Genomic DNA, 20,383 nt, shown 5'->3' on the forward strand with positions numbered 1-20,383 from the left:
GTATAAAAACATTAACCCATTAACGCTGGTTGGTAAGAAAATTTGCCATTCTAAATTTTAAGTTTTTTCTTTACCAATAAATAGTGGAAGTGGTTCCACTCATTATTTTTTGTTTTTAAAAAAATCAAAGTCGTCATTAATGGGTTAAGATATCACCTGCAGATATCTCTCACTTATGGGCAATGAAAAACACATAAGTGAGAAAGTTGTATATGTGAATAGTATTATTACGCTATATCTGTGACCAGGAGTGCAGAAAATTGTCTTATAACTGAGAGAAACGTTTAAGTGAGAGATCACTGTACACATGTTGTACAAATAAGTCAGTTTTGGCTTCATTTTCCCAGGTTTTTGTTTGCAGTATGTTATATCAGCATTATTTTCTAGCTTAAGAAAGTGTTCTTAGTTGTTATATCCACAGTGTATGTTTAAGTGGGGCATGGAATAACAGAGGTAAAAATATATGGAATGGGCCAAAAATTGTGGATTACAAAACCATGTGTAATATTTGGAGTGTATACATATTATATCCAGGGTATGTTATAAGTGTACTCGACTATATGTTGGCAAGAACCAATAAAAGTGACGTTATAGGCCAGGCAACGTTAAAAGTAATGGCATCATACCTAGGTCTTATTGTACAAAGATTGAGAAATTTCTCTTTTCACCCTTAAACTGTTCACATTTTTCATAGACAACAAACTAGCTAGCTCTGTGGATTATTCAAATCACTTTTTGATTATTTCTGATGTTAAAAAAAAATTCTTAATTTTTATCATATTTTTTATTAAGCTAACTATATTCTATCTCAATGAGATAATTCCTTCTTGGTTTTGGTTTCCTTAATTGATTTCTTTAGTATTAAAAAACCGAAATATGTATACCATTCAATTGCAAAATCAAAAAAATACATGTACAGTGAAACCCAGATTTAATGCATAAAAATTTTGGTTCCTATCTGATTTGTTGAGTCATGGGTTCATTTGCTTAATTTTTATGTATGTTATCTATTTTGTATATTACAGGATCTGATTGAACAAATAATAGTTTTAAGACACGCAGTTGCACAAACATCTAAAATTTCACCTTGTATACAGAGTGGAGCTCTTTCATTTCTTCTAAATAGTTTTGCTGCGGTTTTGGCTTCCCAAGGACATTTAAAAGGGGCTGAAATGTATCTTTCATATGCAAAAAATGAGGTAACTAATTTTTCCCTGCCTATGATGAGCAAATGTTGGTTAAAGTTTTAAACTCCATGCAGGGTGCCTATAATTAGAGTTGGCATGTTCTGAGTAGTTTACAGCATTAACTACTTATCAGAAGCTATGAAATTTTGAGGATATCATAATGAAGAAATGGGAAAGAAATTGAGAGCAAAAAAAAAAAAAAAAAATTCAGTTCTAATATTCACCAATAGAGAATGTTTTATATTCAAATTATAATTTTTTGCAAGGAAAATGTGGCCAAATTGCTCAAGCTTCATTACAGGGTATCTAAACATCTCCAGCAGAACAATTTATATTCTTGTTTCTTCACTAAAGAGTATGACATTGATTTTGCTAGAACAGGCTTCACGGGTGAAACTCTTATATGAACCCACTAATTCCCCACTAAAAGCTATACAGAAATTTTCGTTTTTAAAAGGTTTCAAGTATTCTCATTTCTTCATTAAGATACTTATATTTATTAAGTTGCATAATTTTGTGATGAAAAGTTAAATCTGCAGTTTTAGACATCTCAAGCCATATCATTTTTTAAATTATAGACACCCTGTATTTATTTATTAGTCAGGGCTCCCACTCGTCCTACTTTTCTTACTTTTTTGGTGAAATGTCCTACTTTCTCAGTTTTGTTCTACTTTCTGGTTTTTGTTCTACTTTTCCTACCTTTTTACCAAATCCTAGCTACAAAATTCGTGTAATAGGTTTTAATTGAGCAGGGAATCATCGATATATTGCAAAATAATACAAATGTAGATTGCAATTAATGATCCTGCCAAAGCGGAAGTTGTATCGCTTTCAAGGTTATTTGGGGGGGGGGCGTATGTGGACCATTTGGTTTATTAATTTTTCAGTTGCTTAGTTTGAGGGTTCAAAAAGTAGAGTAGTCATTTAAAACTTTGGTCTGGATGGGAAAAATAATTTTGTATTTACTTCTCGTGGTCTTGGACAGTAACTAGCAATTATCATTTAAAATTATGGTGCACGTTTTGTGTATAGGTGAAACAACAGTTTGCATTACAAAGTAGTTTGATACATAGGCTTATTCTACGTTTGATTATTCTGATGCTACACAATAGCATTCCATTGTCTTCTGTATTTTTAGGGCATGCAGAGGCATAAACAATGTATACAATACTCAGCAAAGAGCTAAAAATTAAAATGCTTCATTTTTCAAAAACAATTACACTGGTATTGAACAGAAAAATGTAAACAAATCCCTTTAAAAAAAAAAGATGGCAACACAATTGTGTTATTTACATTGGAACTTGTTTTGCACCATGCTTTTGAAAGTGCAGGAGCGTCATTCTTAAAAATCTTACATGCCTTCATAATTTGCTGTGTGCTGAAGAGAGTTGACAGATTGCACTGTGAAGACTCCAAATAATAGTAATAATAATAATAATTTATAATTTGAGGAGAACAGAAAAGAATTTTCTGTGGTTGCTAGTGCAATGTTCTGGCCAAAAATTGTTTTTGTAACCAAGTCATTTATGTCATTTTGCTTTGACTTGAGTCAATCTTATAGGATACGGAAATAGTGCAATTTTTTGTTATGCTATGATTATGTTGTCTGGGAGGGGGGGTACCCTCTCCCATCCTACTTTTTAGTCTTGCTTTTTCTAATTTTTTGAGTGGAAGGCCTGATTACTTTAAAAGTTGTTGTATGTCTGTATCATGGTGTGCATTTTTAGTGGTATTGGACTCCTCTTGGCACAGTCTTTGCATTCCTGAGTTAATAGCCAGCATTGGCTATGGGTGTTGACTGTCCACCACTCTAATAACCTCACCCAAATGTCACTGGCAGCTCTTCTAGGCAACAGTTGATGGTTATAAGTACTATGAGTATGTAATAGTCATCATACTGTGATCCATTTAAGTCATCATACTGTGATCCATTTAAGTCATCATACTGTGATCCATTTAAGTCATCATACTGTGATCCATTTAAGTCATCATACTGTGATCCATTTAAGTCATCATACTGTGATCCATTTAAGTCATCATACTGTGATCCATTTAAGTCATCATACTGTGATCCATTTAAGTCATCATACTGTGATCCATTTAAGTCATCATACTGTGATCCATTTAAGTCATCATACTGTGATCCATTTAAGTCATCATACTGTGATCCATTTAAGTCATCATACTGTGATCCATTTAAGTCATCATACTGTGATCCATTTAAGTCATCATACTGTGATCCATTTAAGTCATCATACTGTGATCCATTTAAGTCATCATACTGTGATCCATTTAAGTCATCATACTGTGATCCATTTAAGTCATCATACTGTGATCCATTTAAGTCATCATACTGTGATCCATTTAAGTCATCATACTGTGATCCATTTAAGTCATCATACTGTGATCCATTCATGATGATTTCCCAAGATAATGATTTTCTGACATAAATGCTGCAAAGCTTTAAACTTTAAAGCAATAACTTGCATGACTCATCTGTTGTATGATTTACACATATGTACTTCAAGTTGAAGCAGTGTTATAGATGGAAAAATGAAGCTTTTCATTTTGGAAGATTTATTTATTCATACAGTGTTGTTTGGCCGAGGCCTGTACTAGAGGATGCTGTGATGAAATTTGATGGTTGATGTTGCAAATAAAATGAGAAATTAAAGTACAATCAATAATATTTAATGGGAGGTTGTTGCAGTCGATTAATCCCTCAGTGCTATTCTACGTACCCAGTACGTACGAAAAAACATCTTATGTGGCCACATATGTACCCAATATGTAGCAGAGGCCAACTGCATATCTTGATTTATTAATCCATTTCATTATTTCACAATCTCTGCATGTTTGGTATCATTCAAAAGAGGAATAATGTGGCTTTGTCCAATCATAACTATTACATTATTTTCATTTATCATATTTTAATGTGAGTGATGAACATTTGCTGCTTGACACATGGGGATCTGAGATATTATTGTAAAGAGCATGTTTTAGCCCATTGAGCTAAAATACCCTGAATAATTATTATTGTAAAGAGTGTGTTTAAACCCCTTTGACCTAGAATGCTCTGTATAATTGAGTTTGTAGTTCTTTGTTACGGCCAGGAGGCTGTGTTATAAATCAAGTTTTTAGCAGCTGTATAAGTGAAAAAAACAATTTTACCAAAGAAAATCTCATATAAATTTTTAAGTAATACAAGTGATACTATATAATATTATAGCTAAGGCCTTATTTTATAAACATAAAAAATTTCAAATTAATTCACTGATTAGTTTCAAAATTGTAATTTTTTTTACTAAACATCTGCAAAAACCAGCGATTCCATTTAAATCTTTTTTGCCCTAAGAGATGGGATTCATTTATATCTCCTCCGCGCTTGAGGGGTTAATGTTTGGGGAAAGAAACTAAATTTGGAACATATATTCTTTTCAGTATTTATAAAGATAAATTCAACATCATCAATGAGTTAAATTTTAAGACAAAAACTGACTTTTTTTGCCAACAATTCAACTTGTGTGTAACATTCGGGAAGTGAAAAAAAAAATTATCAATGCAATCTCATAAGAGTGGCTGAACATTATCAAAACTAAAAACATTCATCTGCCTGTATGTAAGGATCACAATGAAGTTTTTCTGAAGTCATCTGAACAACAGCGCAAAACAAAGTTTTGTATATTTTACAATTTCCATTTATCATAATTAGGGTATGTGTATGCCTCTAGGGACAGGTCACAAGACATTTATGAGTTATCATAATGAAGGGCCACATCTGACCCATATTCTAGGGAAAGATGGAAGTATATAAGTAATATATGAGGTAAGTAATATATATGAAGATATAGGAGGACTCACATTCTTTCCATATTTTCCTGTAATTTTGCCCTTGACATTTTGATAGAAATTCCAGATTTTTTGTTTTGTCAATGAAGATAATTTACATTTTATAAATTATATTGTAATAAATGTGGTCATATATGCTTATCTTATGCATTCATGATGTTCAACTTTTTTTTATGAAGTATATTTTAATTCATTGCAGACCTACTGTAACATTTTATTTCTTGCCAGAGTCATTTGAGTATTGACATAGTCATTGACGACGTCCTGTATGTTCACATATTTATGATTCCAATTTCTAATATTCTAGATAAAGTATTGTCGACTTAATCATAATAAATAAAACCTTCATGTGTAGTTGATTGCATTTAATTATATATTTCATACTTAAAAGATCTTGAAAATGTCAACATTGGTTGTAATGACACCTTGGTTAGAACAACAAAATTTTGCTGCTTTTTGGATGTCATTATAACTAAGTTTGACTATATTTTTATGCGTATAAATATCGAAAAATGTATACAGAATTCTCTGGCGTGTTAAGGGATATTCTACTATTTTTCTTTCAAGTGAAAGTTTAGTTTTAGTTAACAAATTTTTGTACAGTTTTATTACTTTTTAATGCACATTATTATTTTAGGAATCATGTGCTATGTTTATAGATCGGATTACTCAAGCATCTGAAGGAAATACTCAATCTAAAACATCCATTCCTCATGCAAATTTTACTCCCAGTTCATATCAGCAATCTACTTCGGTAAATTTTGAATTTTTTTTTTAACTTATAAATTTAAGTAGTTCATTAAATTTCATTAAGCAGTGAAAATGGTTTTTCTATATAGATGTTACTGCCAAATGAAGTGGTCAGCCCAATTGACCTGGCCAAAGTCCGAAATTCGGGCTTTCGCTGGCCCCCTATATGTCAATCCTTATATATGTATCATTAAGATATTGATATTCCGATTCCTTTGATTGTTAGGGTTTTTTCCATAGCTAATAAATGCCCAAAATTGTCACAAAAAAATACAATAATGCAGCAATGACCCCAAACTTAGGGATTAATAGGGGCCGGCAAAAGCCTTAATTCCGGACACTGGCTACGTCAACTGGGCTGGCCCCTTCACACAGTGGCCAACTTCAGGGTTTGGCAGTAACATAGATAAAACACACACATCTTGCTATTTTTCTCTACTTTCCTCTACGTGTGTTATGTCAATACTTTTATGTGTGAATATCAATTAAAATTCATTACACATTCCACTTCAGAAGTAACTAACCAACTTTTTAAAATCCTCATGACCTATCGTTTGTTTTCTTGATTATCTCCAGAAGAATTAGCATATGCAAATAAAAAAATCTGATGCTTCTCTTAGTTGTTTTTAGATGGACTAAAAGGAGCTGTTAATGTGGCAAATCTAGTTTAAAATTTTGTCGAAAATCATCTGTGGTCTTGATTTTACTTTGTTCAAGGTATTTATGCGAACTTCAATAAACATTTCACTTGATAGCTTAAACCATGAGAAATCAATACTTTTACCATTCAACATATGTCCCTCATCTATATATTTGGTTTTCATGTTCTCAGTTTAAGCAAAATCATTGTTATGGGTAGTTCAGAGCAGGTTTACTGAATGACTTGGCTCTAAAAGTGGCTGTGAACAAGTAAAGTCTGTCTCAAAAGTTTAGATAACGCACTTTTCTCAAAATAACAAGAAAAATATGGTGAGTAAAATTAGCACCTTTTAATTGATAATACCTGAAGCATTTCTACATTTATATAAGAAAAATTGTTACAAGAGAACATTAAGAATTTTTACGGTATCAAATATTCAAAAAACATCTGTCTCAAAAGTTTAGAGAAAATTCAGATTTAAAAAAATACAGGTAGCTATGTGATTTCAATGATACTGTAAGATTTTTTTTTTCCTTAATATAACACTGAATAGTCTGGACATTTGAGGATCTTATCTTTCCATCTGTATGGAAAATGCACGTGTATGAGAGAGAAATAAGCTAACTACCTCATACCATGGCTCACAAACTTGGCTGCATAACATACATAATGTTTAACCCTTTCAAACTCGAGCTTTCATTTTTTGAAATTTTCAAAATATTTTTGCATTTTTGATACTTAAAAAATGCATTGAAAACATAAATGAAAATTTGAAAAAATAAAGATTTGCTGTTTTATTTATTTATTATTTTTGTGTGAAGAAATAATCCACTTCATTCAAAATTTTCCATCCAAGATGATGCAGGGTATATTCATCTTCACATACAATTTTTTTCAGAATTTCATTGCTAAATTTTATGTAATAAATCACACTTTTCACATCATGCAAAGGCACTGTCTCCTGAAAGTAGAGGAATGTGAATGAGGTGCGTGTATGGTTTAGTAATAGTAGTCTCTCTTCTCCATTTCTCTGTGGAAAATTTCAGGCTGTGTGACAGGTGATTTCCTAACCACTCTTTTATGAACCAAATACAAGCCTCTCTGATCTGTCTATGAACTGTATCTGTTGAAATTTCCATTCCAGGATCTTTCATAATTTCATGCAAGGTAATTTTTGGAAGAATAGATAAACTTTGCCTAATAACACTCAGAAAAATTCACCAATGAGTAATAAAGTTATCAACAATCTCTATTGCATTTTCCTCTGGATCCTGTACTGACAGAAAGTTTGGTGTACATGAGCAAAATGTCTTACCAGTTGAAGGGTGGGATTTTACATACTGAAAACCAATGTTGGTAAGGTCACTGAACCTGCTTTTTCAGTAAATGGATGAAAGGGGTCTAAAGAGGAGACCCTCTTTTCCATTGTCCATCGTAGAAAACAAAAAGCCAATACCAGCTTTAATTTCTTTTTTATCAAAATGGTTTATCCTCTTGCTTTTTTTTCCTGCCTCTGTATAGGGGCCCATTCAGATATGTCAAGATGGAGGGGGTTTACCTGTGGTTTGTATGGAAGGCAGCTGGATGGGATGAAACAACTCCTCAGTGGCATATAGTTTTTTGTTTGTAAAATTCTCCTCCTTACCACACACAGTTCACATGCATTACAATGCAACACAAATGAGTAAAATTGAAAGAGAAAGGGTTTTCTCTGAATTTTTTTAGTAGGAGATGGGTTGAAAATGTGTAATGTTTGGAAAGAGTGATATACATTTTTGACAATGTGAAGTTTATATAGAACAACAAGTCTATTTCAGATAAGTTTGCTACCTCTGGCCTGACAGTAAAAGATACTCCATTAAGTGTGAGATGAGTTTCTTACGACAGTACCCCCAGAGTGCAAGTCATTTCTAAAAATATTTGTTAGTTTTTTGTTTAAAATTCTTTTAAAGATCTCATGTGAAAACTTATTGCAAGATTGGAACGTAATAAGTTGGAGAGGCTGCAGCTTCTGCAAAAAAACTTTCTGAAATTGATATGGATTGGGAAGCTGTCCCAGATTTGAATTTTCCTGAATAATCAGTCAATATGTATTTTTTTTTTATGTCACACCCTCAAAATGCTCTTTTGCATCCCCGGTTAAGAACCACTGATTCTAGGTTTTGTGATTCCGATGCTACCCAATAGCATGAGATTGTCTTCTTTATTTTTAGGACATGTAGAGGCATAAACAATGTTTACAAAGCTCTGCAAAGAGCTAGAAATAAAAGTGCTTCATTTATCGAAAACTATGACACTGGCATTCTACACTAAAATGTAAACATATCCCTCAAAAAGGTGGACAGTGCATTAAAACCATCCAGTTCATCTGGACTTATTTACATTGGACCCTGTAATTTGCACATTTTGCACTGTGATTTTGGGAGCATTCGCAAAGGAGCATCATTCCTAAAAAACTTGCGTGTCTTTATAATTTGCTGTGCATTGAGGAGAAGAGTTTACACACTGGACTCTAGAAGACTCGAAAAAAAAAGAAGGTAACATATTGTGAAGAGGGATAGAATTATCTGTGGTTGCTAGTACACTGTTTTGGCCAAAAATTGTTTTTGTTACCAAGTAATTTCTGTCATTTTGCTTTAGCTTGAGTCAATCTTATATGATAATGAAATAGTGCTGTGAGAAAATAAATTTTTGAATTTTTTAGAAAAAAAGAATTTTTGTGCGATCTTTTTAATAGTATGTGCTGTGATTATGCTGTCTAAGGGGGTAAGCCCCCCCCCCCATTCTACTTTTTTGAGAGGGAACCCTGTGTATGCATTTTTGGGCACGGAAAATTTTGAGTTATTGTCAGGGAAATGATCGAGCAGATTTTGCTTGGAACCCTGCAATATATAGCAATGACTTCTACAGCCTTTTTCCTTTTCTTTTTTTTTGCTTTCAAATGAAGTACTCGAGGGATTTCATCGTATAAAATATGTGACTTCTGCAATTTTTTTTTTCCAAATGAAAATCAATCCGATAGCGCTTTCCACTTTTATACTATCATTTCTCGATCATTGATATGTCATATAGACACAATCTTCAAAATTTGCATATAATTGGAAATTTTTCTAAACTTTTAAAATATCTTTTTTTCAAAATTTTGAGTTTAAAAAATCCAAAACTTATTTTCCTGGAAAATGACCAAAGTTTAAAGTAAGTTTTTGCATTCTGATCACAAGCAAAAAAAAAAAAAAAAATCAAAATTTGAAATGTTATCCATGACGCAGTCAAAAATCCATAGTGTCTAAACTTTTGAGACGAACTGCATTATTTTGCTATAGTTAATAACAAGTGCTCTGAATGCAATGCTATTTCCTTCATACAATGTGGATGGTTTCCAGTGTATCACTGACAGCTACACATCAATCGTTATTCATTGATCTTTACACATTGATACAGATCTTATCTACAGATCAATCTTTATTCATTGCAATTGCATGCAGCAATTCAAATTCTCAAGTCACAATGAGAATGCTGGTCTATTATATTTCCATATTCCAGTTAGGGCCAGGATTAGGAATTTTGTGGCCTAGTGCAAAAAAAATAATGTTGCCTGCCCTTTTAAAAAATTCTCATATAATCACTCCATGACTTGCAATCTTTTAAAATTATAAAAAGAAATGTTTTTGCAGTTTTTCATTATATTTAGCAAATATTGTTTAGGCAATGTGATGAAATCACATTTTGACAAATACCAATCTGATTTATCATCATACTAATCGAATTAATATTTAGTTATGTCAGAGCACTGGTTATAAATTTTTTCTAGAGTCCTATACATTACTGCATGTGTTCTTCCTCTCCAAATGACAGAAAGCAGGGAACAACTCTTTTTTGGGGGGGAAGGTTAGAAATAGACCACCCCAATTTTGCATGCACTGCTTTTCTGCTTTTTTAGCGTACTGTACATATACTAATTGTGATTACTATCTATGTTATAGCATTAATAGAGTCTGGGTTTGAAACTGGAAGCTGTTTTTTTATCCCTAGAAAGGTTATTTTAGAAGAAAAAATTAAATTAAAAAAAAATTCCTTTTAGCAAAATAGTAGCTCCTATTTTTTTGTAGCCCATAGCACCTGCATTTCACACATTGATTAATTCTGGCTTAACACTTTATATCTTGACAGTACTTTAAAGTACCAGGTTATAGATGATTTGTTTTACGAACTAACTTTTGTTGAAACCGTTTCAAAAAAATTGTTTTTTTTCCCTTTAATTAGAACTAAAATGACCTACCAAATAATTTACATGATAACTATTTATTATAATTTTCTTCTTATTCTACTTTTCACAATATCAGATATAAAGGGTTAATTCTAGTTCTTCCAAAGATGATGATTATTACATGCCATGATATCAATTTTCAAGTTGGAATGTGTTGCTTGACAGTCTGATAGTTTTTGATATACAAACAAATGATTAATGTATGGGAACAGTTTTGAATGTACAAAAAATTTTCTTGTGATATGTTCTAATACCTGAATAATTTATTAATGTTACAGCTAGTAAACTCAGGAGCAGATGTGCCTACTGGTATAGACAGTTCATTTTCTTCTGGTAAAAGTTTTGGCTTCCCTCATCAACTGCCAATCAGTGCATCAAATCTACAACAAACTTATGTGCCTCAGATCCCAGTGCCTTTTCTTCCCCAAAATATTCCTGTTAGCAATGTGCCATCTAGTACATCATATATACCTCCAATAAGTAGCTCCTGGTCGCCGCCAAAAGCTGGTTTTATTCCCAAATATTCCCAGAGCGGAGAATCTGGTAGGCCTTTTCAATAATAAATTAAATTTTTATGTAAGTATGTTAAGTTTTCCAATCTAATTCTTTTGGCAAATAAAACTTTATTATCAATTTCTAGCACCTTTTCTTCCCCAAGCTGTTCCTGTTATCAATGCGCCTTCAAGTGTATCACATGTACCTACAATGAGTGTCCCCTGGTCACACACAGAGAATGATATGTATGAATATCCAGCGTCAGGTATTCATCCTGTTAGTAGTGCGCCTCTAATGACTGGCTCTTGGCCACCTCCAAAAACTGGTTATATCCCTCAACATTCTCAGAGAGAAACATCTGGTATGTTTTACTATTTAAAATAATGAATATGTAGTCAATAGGGCTCAATTATCTGAGCTGATGTTAACCTACATCAGATATCCATAATATGTGGTGATACTGACATTATTAAGTTCAAATTAATGAAATATGTAAATAGTGAGAACTATGTTTTCACAAAGATTATTTAGAATCACTGCACAATACAGTATTAAGTTACATTGTGTAAGATTCAAATAAATGAAAGATGTACATATTGAAAACTATGTTTTCACATAGATTATCTAAAATTTACAATGAAGTACAGTATGAAGTTACAAAGTATTGTACTGAATTAGTAATTTGCAACATTTTGGAGACTATTGTACACATTTTGAAATAGTTTTTCAATGTCTTCTGAACCTCCCTCAACTTTCACGTAATGCATAAAGCTTTCGCTACACACCACAGTCGTAGTTGAACCAGTTTGTTGTGATGCAGAGCATTTTGTATGTTGTTTTACTTCTTTTTTTTTTTAATCATTTCTGAAATCTACCTTGGATAACTTGAAACTTAGTCAGTCAATGCTTAGATAATTGAAGTCCCACCATATATTATACAGTAGAGAGTTAAATTATAGGCTACCTGTAGCCGAATGATTAGCATATCTACCTCTGAATGTGCAGGTCTGAATTCAAATCATGACTAGATGGTGAGACAATCAGATGCCATTCAAAATTTATTTTTAAAATTTCTAGGTCCCTGTCAGATAAGTTTTGTACAAAAAATGGTCATGATGTGACAAAATTGAAAGTAAAAAGTTTTACCAATTTATATTTTGAATATTTTTTCAGGTACTACAGGTTTACCACATTTGCAACGCTATTCTAAGAATCTGTGTATGAGTGAATATCCAACACTACCCAAACCATCAGATGGAAGTCAGCCATTTAAGAATGCGTATTCAGCACCGTACAATGTATATCATCAGCCAGGCTCCTATAATGCACCAGTATCCCAACCAGTGAATGTTCTCAATACAAGTCAAGGGTAGGTAGATTAATGATTGTTGGTTTCTCCCCACCTCTTTTAAGTTCTCATTCCATGATTATTTATTATATTGTCTATATATTTTCTTTCAGTGGAACTAATATATTTGCTGGAGCTCAAGTATCTTATTCAAATTTGCCTTACCCTGACTCCACTTTTACACAAGGTAAAATATTCCTGCATCTTTTGTGATATTCAAAATAAAAAGAAAGCCAAATAGAAGAATCACCTTCTACATGCAATGAAACCTCATTACAATGATATTCTATATAATAATAAATCCCTCTACAACTATATTTTTTCAAGTCTTGTTTTGAAACATTTATAATCTAATATTAAACTGCTTCCTCTTGATATAAGAATAATCCCTCTACAACAATTTTTTTTTTTGTGGTCCCCAGCATATTGTTATATTGAGATTTCACTGTACTATAATATCTGATGTTATTTTCGTTATTATTATTTTAAGTGGAATGTTTTCCTTGAATTATCGAACTCAATGTCTTAATTTGTTTAATGATGGATGCATTCAATTTTCATTGAATTACTTCTTATTTTTAATAAGCTGGCTCAAAAGTTAAGCAACAACAATGTGCATAAAAAAAATGTTTAAATTTTTGGATAGTGATGTCTAACACACCACCTGGACTGAATAGCACTGACTGAAGCAGATATTCTATTTGTGGATGAAAGTGGGTTTCGTTTATCAGCTGATTCAGGGTAGCAGTATAGCAGCATACAACTTCGAGTCGCAAATGCGAGCCGATCTCCCCATTAAAAAGTCTCGCCACAGAGAGCAACAGGCCTACAACGATTAATTATTCAATCATTACACTTCACTCATAGTTAGAAAAAACTGGTGGAAGATGGCAGCACTACACATAACAAGCATTACACAGAAACGAACTTCACATCAGGTTTCACTACACGTACACGCACATTCCTGCATGTACCAATTTGTTAGAGGTTCCGCAAAGGAATATGGACGAGGTGCATGGCTGGGTTTAGTAGTAGTAGTATAGCAGCATAGCTGCCAAGTCTCCCGAATTTTAGCTTCATCCCTCGATGTCCCAAAAAGTTCTTAAACCTCCCGAATTTTTACAAAAATCACAAAAAATCCCTAATTGTCCCTAAAAATTCTCTACTTCATTTAAAAAATTCCCCGCTTATGAAAACAATCCCTAAGGAATTTCTTGTGGGGCATGAAACCTCTTTTTTTTTTTTCTCCTTTCGAAATGACGTCAAACGTCGTAAATGGGGAAATTCCCTTTTGAAGGAAGTTTTACAACCCCTATGATGGTAACAAGAAAGTGGTTTGTCTTATCGTGAAGGGAAATAGCTTAGCAGTCAATAGTCCTGGGTAATGACGAGCATATGGTCAGAATTTCTTTTGTTGAAGTTACGTATGTGCGATATAACAAAACATGAATACTGATAAGCAAAATATATTTAATCAATTTTAAAGGTACTTATTCCGATGAATTTCCTTTTATCAAACCTTCCAGAAAAGGGCTGACTTTTCCTTTTTGTACAAGTTGTGTTACGGACATAAATATCGGTCATGGAAAGACTGCCATCATCACTCATGTGAAATTTTTAAGAAAAACCCATCAAGAAGTGTCACAAGAAGTCAGTGTTCTTCAAAAATTGACGCGTTTTTCCCTTCATCTTCCGATGATTTTTGGGTCGTTCACGCAGAATGTTTGTTCACAGCATTTCTGATTGAACACAATATTTATTTATTTTTTTAGATCACCATTTTGAAGTTTTGGCCTCCAATTTCACTTGTTTTTTGCATAGGGATTTTATTCCCAAGGGTTTAACTTCCATGTGTGTAAAATTCCTATTTTAATTTGACTAGTTTTTCAGTAGGGATTTTATTCCCTACTCTTTAACTTTTATGTGTGGAAAATCCCTATTCTATTTGGAAAAATCCCTCTCGTATTTATTAGGGAGTGGTTTTAACATGAAATACGGGTTCGCGCGAAAATCTTCCGAATTTTCATTTTCGAAAGTTGGCAGCTATGATAGCAGTATTATACGAACCAATAAAGCAATTTGTTGACACATACTCTAGTATTCTAGTATTAATCAATGATGATAAAACAAACGTTCAGATTTTTTCCTGCTATTTGCTTATATCATTGGTTCTCTTCTTTGTTGTGTTGGTAAAAAATTTCCACCTTGCCTTTTTTCTTGTTGCTGTTTTGGCTTCTAGAGAAGGATGTTCAAGGGTTTCATGAAACAAGGAAAGATGCATACAGATGTAACTACTAACAATGAATTTATTAAAACCTAGAACTTAATAAAAAAATTAGTAAAAACAGATCAGACAAAATTGTACATGAACAAAAAAAAGATAAAAGAAGCATAAGCTGCCACTGCATGCTTTTTGTACAGCAGATGGGTGTGCACACACAGCAAACACAACAGTTATGGTTATGGTTTAAAAAAACATTTTGGCATTACACTGTATTTTAAAAACCAAAAACAGCAGCAAGAAAAAGTTTAATATAATATTGTTTTTATAAAATATGGCTGAAAATAATGTGGTAGAGATTATTATGTAAATTAAAGAAGTCATTGTGCTGAAGGTACAGGGGCTTTCTGAATTGAATTGATATGGAATGTCAAATTGTGGAACTATTTCAAAAGGATATTAAGCAAAAGACAATCTTGACAAAGTATACTAGAATCAAAATTAGAAGGAAAGTTGTATTGTGGGGATAATCTAATTCTATTAAGATTTTGGTTACAAGTAAAGTCTACTATCCGTGACAGAAAGTGTTCAATCATGTACAAAAAAATTATCAATTGTACGTTTAAAACATAAAATGAACCAAAAATTTGAAAAACAAAATTTCTCTCTACGAAAACTTTTAGTGAAAACAATCATTCTAAATACAGAATTAATGAAAAAATATATAAATTTATTCCGATGTGACCTTAAAAATCAGTTTATGAACTGGCAACATCTGGAAAAAAAATATTCGATCAGTACTTTAGTGGGAAATGAATGTTTGATCATACACACACACAGTTTTAAAAATATATTTTAGCTCTAAATATGTAAAGGAAACAGTGTTTGCACAATTGCAGGGTAACCAGACAATCCGAAAATGTGATGTCACTCTCTGCTATTATTGGTTAATTAAATTTTCTTTCCTGTATTTATCTTTGCATTAACTAGCTGGCAGTGAGTTTCTGCCATGATGACAAGACGCTTTCTCGTCTTGTAATGTAAAGTTAGTTCAATCCCAAAACCATTTGTGGACACAAGGAATCAAAAATTTTTCTATAATTCTCATGTAGACCTCTGAGATCATAGTATGCTTCACAATGCACAGATTTTTCTAATCCACTATCTGTAATGCATATACAAATGATGAACTAAACATTAGTTATTTTTCTTAATGCACTTACCATTAAGCTGTTCTCTTCCATACAAATTTACCGTAGCCATCTCCGATTTTCAAACTGTTTCTTGACTTTTCATTGTGAAGTTAGTTTAGGCATCTTCTTTCAGTCATCCATTTTCCGACTAACATGATTTTTTAAACCATTGCAACTGAGTCTTTGTCTGCGTAAAGTATGGTTGCAGATAAAATCCTTGTGCTTTTCCCACTCTGCATTCAGCTATTTCGAGGTGGTATGATGATTGTGTGTTCTTGGTAAGTGCAGTGAGTTTTCTATCACCTCTCAATGTAATTCCAGGTGTTCAACAAGAGAGAGAGAGAGACTGAGACAAATTATCAACACCACCAGTCATCTGATTTTTTTTCCAAAGAAATCTCATTGTACTTAGAGCACAGCTAAACAATTCTGAAACTTCTTTTCGAGGAGCCCTATCCTCCAACATAGAAATTATCAGCTTTTTGAGAACATCAGAAAAATATCTTCTGGGAACCACCTCTTAGCTGTTCAGAAAAAGTTATAACGATAAAAACCCAGTTACATTCATTTTTTATATATTGTTTGGTTACCCTGCAACTGCACAAACATTATTCCGTTTACATATTTTGAGCTAACATATTTGTTTAAAATAATGATCAAACACTTATTTCCCACAAAAGTTCTAATCAATTGATTTTTTCTCACATGGTGCGAGTTCATGAACTAATTTTCATTGTCACATTGGAATAAATTTATATTTTTACTGATTTTATTTTTTTATATTTTTTTATGATATTATACAGCAAAAAAAAATAATTTTTTTTTGCATTTTAAACTTATTATTGCCAGTGTTTTTGAACATGATCAAACACTTTTTGTCACAGGTAGTATGTGCTCTTCTATATAACAGAATCTATTATTTTTGGGAGTGAGGAGAGACGGGCGTTGTTCCTAGGGAGGGGGGAAGTAGATGTTAATCTTTCCTGCGGCCCATGGAGCCAATGGTATAGTTTTAGTATTTAGTATTTCAATTGAGTTATTTTGGTTTTTTTTTTTTTTTTGTTAATTATACATTATAGGCCATATCTAAACATTTATTCTGTCATTTTTTTTTCAGTTCCCCAGTCAACGTCAGTGCTACCAGAATCAACCATTCCCTCATATCAAGTTCCTAGCTCATATAGAGCAATTCAAACTGCATGGAATGACCCTCCTTTACTCAAAGAAACTTCAACAGAAGTAAAAACTTTCATCAAATTTTGATAATTTATGCTAAAATGCAGTGTCAGACTCACTTGTAATCAAATCAATTGAAGAAAGTCTCAAATAAGTTGAATATATGTGAAATTCAATACATTCAAGAAGGCTAAGAAAAGCTAGTTACAATCAGTAAAAAGGGAAATTCATTTATTCTTTGTTGAACGCAACATAGTAACATGAATCAAAATATTCATGAATTGGGACTAATTGTTCATATATATCACGTATTCAACACAAAACATAAGGGGAAAAACTTTTAAACTAGGCACATAATGGGACAGATCATTGGAAAACGCAAGTGTATTGTTGCTTGTCTCTTCAATCTTATTATAGGTGTCACCAACCTTTTTTGACAGTTCCCATTGTTTTATCTTCTTTTTCTATTGAACATATCACTTCGATTTTAGAAGCAAGAGTTTGGACATTTGTTAGACGTCATCAAAATTCTTATTTAGGGTCAAGTAAGGAGGGGTCATGTGCTTTATCAGCACACACAAGCCATGAATATTTTTCTGTGGAATATGACATCTTTTCATGCCAATTTTCATTTCATTCAGACATTATGGTCTTCTACACACTGAAAATAGCAGGGGTCACACTATAGCCCTGGAGTCACACACCCAGTGCTGATGTCTTTGCTGTTGTTGGGAAATACTGTGGTTGTCTGTAGCCTTTATTGAATGATCATCACAATGTCTTTTCTTCCTTCGTTGGAGGAGGACTGTCACCTGAGAGTGATGCCTTGTACATTTTTCTTTTCTTCATTTCCGTATTTTTATTTTTTTTGGTTACTTGTACATGTGCATTGTTAAAAAAAAATTGCAATAAAAAGAATATAAATACTTAGTTTAAAATATCCACTGATACAGATACGCATACAAATTGATACGACTGATGTTAAAATGTCTTCTATTTTCTCCTATGAAACACATATCTGAAAGGAAAAAAAATAGGAAAGGTCACCCCCCCCCATGGGCCCCCTTGACTCTCGTGCCTCAGGGCTAGATCCCCGTCACCCCCCCCCCCCCCCTTATGGGGGTCATGTATTAGGTCAACTCTCACTTTCAGAAATAGTCAAAATGTAAAGGACATAACAGGTAGCAACATGACCACATACCTAACTTCTCCATATGAAAGCTCCTTATATGAGTAGCTATCGTATCAATTATATTTTTACTGAAAATAGAATAAATTTGAAATGAAAATTCCGCAAGTGACCATTCTCAGAGGCTAACTAAATTTTACAAATCACGTGTGGTTCCAGTTACACTCCCCCCCCCCCAAATTTTCACTTACCTCAGTGTACCTTATGTCAAGATTTCACTGCAATGCTGATATAAAAATCATCACCAGTCTTGTAGCATAATGCCATTGTATATACAGCAGAACCTTGATTATCTGAACCTCATTTACCATGACTTCTCTGGGTACTGACATTGGTTTTCTCAGAGATATTTTTTTTTCTTAACTATGGGGAAGTTATCGTTGAAGTCCAAAATTTTCCAAGCCAATTAAGCAAAACAGACATACCAAGTGTAAATAAGCAACTACAATGCTTTTTGAGTGTTTCTTCTCTAAAAAAAAAATTTTCAGTACTTTCTTATTTATTGAGTATAATCTTTCATTTTACAGCATTCTTCAGCTGCTTATCAAGCACCAGCACCGATCACCACTCCTTTGTGTGGCCCCATTGATGATTCCCAGGCAACAAATCTTGTCACTTCTGTCCAAAGCTATGTGGGAACTTCTGCACTGCAACATATGCAACATGTTGAGACTGGCAATGTAATACACAAAACCACTGAAGTAAGTACTGTCTGGGTATTTAATCTAAATCTAACTTTGTTAAAATTAATTTTTTCTCACAAAGCAAAACAAGAATGCAGTAACATAGACATTGCGTCAGATGGTAGAAATGTATATGTTATATATGTTTAAGCAGCACTTTCTTTTTTCTGTGAATAAATTTCAAAATACCATTTATATATGTACATACAGTTAAACCTCCATTTAGGGGACACTTTTGCTTAATTAATGAATGTCTTAATCTATGTTCCTTTGAATAGGAACTCTATAACCTCTATTTAAAGACATTCAAAGAAGTTTCAATAATAATTTTTTGTGTAGGGCTTTTTTTTTTCATTCTTTTCGAAATCGTATTTTTTAACTGGAGAGACAACAAGCTGACTGAAACTGCTTCAGAATAAAGCAATTGAAGAAAAGAAGTAAATGTAGTTCACATCCTTTATAATCTAACAGTGGATGTAGATCGTGTTGATTCGCGATTATCGCAGGTGTGTTGGGCTTTTTAATCTGCCTTTTTGTGACAATGTGCTGATGTGAAAGTAGATTTAGCAAACATAATCATTTTGTACATTTGGTATGAATGAGGCTCTTTGGATCACATTATATTTTCTTCTTTCAGCCGTGTTTTTGAAGGACGCACAATCCATATCCAACATAACATGTCCTTAGACAATTATAGAAGGAAAAAATGTAGAAATTGGGGGATATTTTCCTCCATGATCGATGCTGTATAATGCCAAAAAAAAATTTCAAAGTTTAATGGTATCAACCTATTGGTTTTAGAGTTAAAAAATGATGAAATATCAACACTTACTGAAGTATCTAGCAGTGATATGACAATGTAAGACTTTTTGCCATTGATAAACAATGGGGAAAAGATGCAACATCTTAAGACATCAATAGGTTTATTCTCCTATATCCTGCAATGAAGAAAAATGTTCAGATTATTATTGATATATTCAGACTGGTGAAAAAAAAATAAAAGAAAATTGTAGAGCAAGAAAGTTTTAAGGGACCTAAAAATATCTGGAACAATTACATAGGTTATTTCTAAATTATAGTGATAGTAAAAGGGTCTCAACTTGACTGGTAAACTGATAATTCATGTGAAAGAAAAAGTTTTGCAGTTGAAGTCTACAAAACACACAGTTTTTAAGTGATTTTTTAAAATGATTCAATTATTTTTGGATGGATATGAACTTTGTATTACTGTATATTGTCATGTCATTTTTTTTAAAATCCAGTTTGTAATTATTTTTGAATAAAATATCTTTACTCACAAGGGGTATCCCTTGTGAGTAAAGATACATTTACGATCCATAAATCCTACATTTTAAGGGATCTTAAAATGTAGGAATTGAATTATA

At 32.6% G+C, this 20,383-nt stretch overlaps 1 protein-coding gene across 2 annotated transcripts in view; it reads left to right on the forward strand.

Moving 5' to 3' along the window:
• The window catches only part of Sec31 (COPII coat complex component secretory 31), a 90,531-nt gene that overhangs the window by 67,788 nt on the left and 2,360 nt on the right, over nucleotides 1-20,383 (forward strand). The window contains exons 17-24 of one of the 2 annotated variants that reach the window (XM_089239843.1): nucleotides 1,026-1,199; nucleotides 5,674-5,790; nucleotides 10,972-11,236; nucleotides 11,352-11,549; nucleotides 12,362-12,557; nucleotides 12,650-12,723; nucleotides 17,068-17,189; nucleotides 18,843-19,016. In XM_089239843.1, coding sequence (XP_089095969.1) covers nucleotides 1,026-1,199; nucleotides 5,674-5,790; nucleotides 10,972-11,236; nucleotides 11,352-11,549; nucleotides 12,362-12,557; nucleotides 12,650-12,723; nucleotides 17,068-17,189; nucleotides 18,843-19,016 — 1,320 coding nt within the window. Of the gene's footprint in view, nucleotides 1-1,025; nucleotides 1,200-5,673; nucleotides 5,791-10,971; nucleotides 11,237-11,333; nucleotides 11,550-12,361; nucleotides 12,558-12,649; nucleotides 12,724-17,067; nucleotides 17,190-18,842; nucleotides 19,017-20,383 lie in introns of both variants that reach the window. The other variant, XM_089239842.1, reaches the window with a different exon arrangement.

Source organism: Pholcus phalangioides, unplaced genomic scaffold (genome assembly GCF_987345545.1).
Source record: "Pholcus phalangioides strain wild (caught in Gottingen) unplaced genomic scaffold, Ppha-v1.0 ptg000011l_1, whole genome shotgun sequence".
In the NCBI taxonomy this organism is placed as follows: Eukaryota; Metazoa; Arthropoda; class Arachnida; order Araneae; family Pholcidae; genus Pholcus; species Pholcus phalangioides.